This window comes from Oryza brachyantha, chromosome 1 (genome assembly GCF_000231095.2).
Source record: "Oryza brachyantha chromosome 1, ObraRS2, whole genome shotgun sequence".
Taxonomy (NCBI): Eukaryota; Viridiplantae; Streptophyta; class Magnoliopsida; order Poales; family Poaceae; genus Oryza; species Oryza brachyantha.
Genome location: NC_023163.2, coordinates 4,080,297 through 4,083,763, shown reverse-complemented (window position 1 = coordinate 4,083,763; position 3,467 = coordinate 4,080,297). Strand labels below are relative to the sequence as shown.

The window sequence follows — 3,467 nt, the reverse complement described above, 5'->3', positions numbered from 1 at the left end:
ATATTGATATAAGTTTTGCAAGGGTTAAGTTTTAAAATTAAAAGGCAGAAGGTTAATATTTTTTTTAAAAAAAATCCGCTGCAGCTGCTCGCGCGTCGCTTTTGACCGTCTCGTCACGCTGCCCTTCCCGCCTCTACTTATACCTCGCCGCCTCCTCCTCCGCCTCTCGGTGTCCCACGCTACGCTACCTACCACCGCGCGCCACCAACGTCGTCGAGTGCTTGATCGATCGACCCGGCGGCCATGGCAGCGAGTGAGCAGAGCTCGGAGTCTTCGGCGGCGACGACGACGACGTCTTACTCTTCTTGCTCCCCGGCGTCCACGACGTCGTCGCGCTCCCGCGCGGCCGACGGCGGCGGCGGCGCTAAGAGGCAGCAGGTGGGGAAGAGGAAGCGCGACGGCGAGGCGGCGGCGGCGGCGTCGTACCGCGGGGTGAGGATGCGGGCGTGGGGGAAGTGGGTGTCGGAGATCAGGGAGCCGAGGAAGAAGTCGCGCATCTGGCTCGGCACGTTCCCGTGCCCGGAGATGGCCGCGCGCGCGCACGACGTCGCCGCGCTCAGCATCAAGGGCGCCCGCGCCGTGCTCAACTTCCCCGACCTCGCGCCGGAGCTCCCGCGCCCGGCCTCCCTCGCCCCGCGCGACGTCCAGGCCGCCGCCGCGCTCGCCGCGGTCATGCACCACCGCCGCCCCTCCTGCTCCTCCTCCACCTCCACCTCCACCTCCACCTCTCCGGCCACCGCGCCGCCGGCTGCTGTTCAGGCCGACGAGCGCCATTCACCTCGCGATGCGCCGCAGCACGCCGAGCCGAGCACGGAGAATGAGCAGCAGCAGCCGGCGACGGCGGCGGCGCAGGTGGCGGTGGCCGAGCTGGTGTTCGACGAGCTGGCGCCGCTGTGGATGGAGGACGTGGTGGACTTCGGGCCGTCCGATCATTGCTGGACGGCGTACGATGCGCTTGATCACGTCGGCTTCCAGCCTCTCCTCTGGGAGTACTAGCCACCACGGCGCCTTCTTGTAAAAGAGCTTCCTTTTCTTTTCCTTTTTGGTTTTGTTTTGTGTGATTTTTTCCTAGTGCTGCTTAAAATGTGGCTTGTTATTTTCTCTCTTTTAATCTTGGTTTGAGTTGGATTTGGAGTTGTGAGTTATGCGAAAAAAACTTAGTTTGAGATGCATGCACATTGTGTTACTGTGATTGTGATGAATGCAGGTCGAGCTCCAAGCAATCTCAACTTTCTGCAGTCGAGCTGTAAAAGAATCAGTGTAAAAATACTGAGTTTCCTTATATAAGCAGAGGATTGAAAACTAAATTCGCATAACAGTTAAGGGGTGTAAATGAAGAAAAAAAATTCTGAAAAATTTATGATCGATTGAGAGGTTTAAGCTACCCAACCAATTTGTTCACTTTGAGCAATGGGATGTAATTTTCAGAAATGTAAGCCGTGCATCTGACTAATTAAACCAGTTCAGATAAAACATCAGCTAAGCTTGCTAGGAACTGACGGCTCATGGTTTTTCTTGTACTATGGTAAATGGTCTGAAGAAACAAATATTTTGCTGGCTCGATCGCACCAAACAGATTGACATCACAAATACATAAATACATGTACGCTTGAATTGAGTAACACAAGGTTCTGGATTCAAATCTTTATAAGAGCGTAAATTTTAGATTGGGTTATTTGAGGGGCTAAATCCTCTTCTTGGGCTAAGTCCGAATTTAAAAAAATGACTGCATATATCCAACCAGATATAAAGGCCGGGTAGAATACTCTTCTCTAAAAAAAACATACAGGCTGTGTTGTTGCAATCATATGTTCAGTGTGTTACACAATGCATCGACTTTCACTGTGTAATTTTTACCATGAAGGTAACAATTTCTTTGAAGCGATTGCAAGGACCTTACTGCATGCTGATCAGAATTGACTACTAAGATACTTAAACCTTGACCACTAATTGCTTCTAAATTGTCAGATAATGGTGATTGATAAGTCATATAGTTGCAATCATGTTTATCAAAATAACGAAACAATTTAAAACTGAACCTACCTTGGAATCATTGGTTCTGCAGCTGGGACCTGAAGAACCTAGCTTGGGAATTAACTAAGCATGGTGTCCCATGGCAACGCCGATTAAACTGCACAGCTCAGAGATCCTACTGAGATTCGATGAATGCAATGTGAATCATCAGAGAACTTAATTAGCTGTGAATAAAAATCTAAAGAAACTGATCTCCTGACAGGGTGTTAGCTCCACGTACGAAAAAAAGGAGTAAATTGGGTGCATGATGTATTTGCCTGCCCAGCCGGCCGCTGGTCGCTCGGCCTGAACCTGAACTAGCTGTCTGAATATTTCTGTCTGAAACTCTGAAACAATCGGCTGATCTGATCCGACGGTTCAGAGCTCGAGCACGGCCAAATGGGTGCAACGGATTCAATGGCTGGAGCCTCCATCAAGTCGTCGTCGTGGTCGATCCAGCAGAGAGGTAGGGATGCCTGCTGCATTCACTGGCCATGGCCGTCTCGCCAGCTTGCCGTGCCTTCTTGTCAAGTCACTAAAAAAAATATATCCATTTGGTTCATTTCTCCTCAGTTTTCTTGATTAATACTACTTTTCATTTCCAATTACTTTGCTGTATATGGTACATGATCATAACTAACTTTCTTAATCTGTCTAATTTTATATCACAGGTTAAGCAAATGTGTGACAACTAGCAGGGGGCATATCTTAGATGCCACAATTTTGCAGAGATTTTCTGGAGTAATATACACAGTGAAAGGCCAACAGCATGATGGTCCTGATGAGGAACAGTCTAAATTAGCAACATACAAATCGCCATGTGTGTTCTCCTCCTGTCCCGAGACAGTGAGACATCATCAGAGATTCAGAAGAAAGATGATTAGTGACAGTTTCGATGGAATGTTTACATGCAAACCACACACCTGTCTGAATGTAATACTGCTTAGACAATTCCAATGCCTGCAGAAGTTACTCCTACATCGCCCAGAGACAGTGCATGGAGATTGACATTAGAGATGACACCTGTGCACACGTGTCCCCTGGTGATAGATTAGATGGAGATTACCTGAGATTCTGGACATGAATGCCACTAACTGCATATGCTACTGCCGTGTTGATGTGTACTTGTTTGTGCAACAGTTGCGATATGGGTTGCCATAAGCATCAATTTGGAGAATTAATAATCCCTCAGGCTGATAGAAATTATCTGGATTAATCATGGCTAGCTGCTGGCCGGTGTGCAATTGTGCAGGGAATTTGATTAGGCGTTAACTGTTCAGTTCATCTTGGGTGTGTCTGTGTATTTTAATTACTATTTTAGGTAGGATAATTCAGAATTAGTTCAAAGTTGTACGTTTATTAGAACTTACTACTTGTAACAAATATTAGTTCAAAAAAAGTTCAAAACCATAGTTGAGAAGAAGGTAAAGCATCACATATATACTTGTATATGC

General features: G+C 47.4%; 1 protein-coding gene across 1 annotated transcript; it reads left to right on the top strand.

Moving 5' to 3' along the window:
* The first annotated feature begins 243 nt into the window (after positions 1-243).
* Positions 244-1,215, top strand: LOC102703636 (ethylene-responsive transcription factor TINY-like). The gene has a single exon (XM_006645548.2). The coding sequence runs from the start codon at positions 244-246 to the stop codon at positions 994-996; it is 753 nt and encodes a 250-aa protein (XP_006645611.2). The 3' UTR covers positions 997-1,215.
* Positions 1,216-3,467: the final 2,252 nt, after the last annotated feature.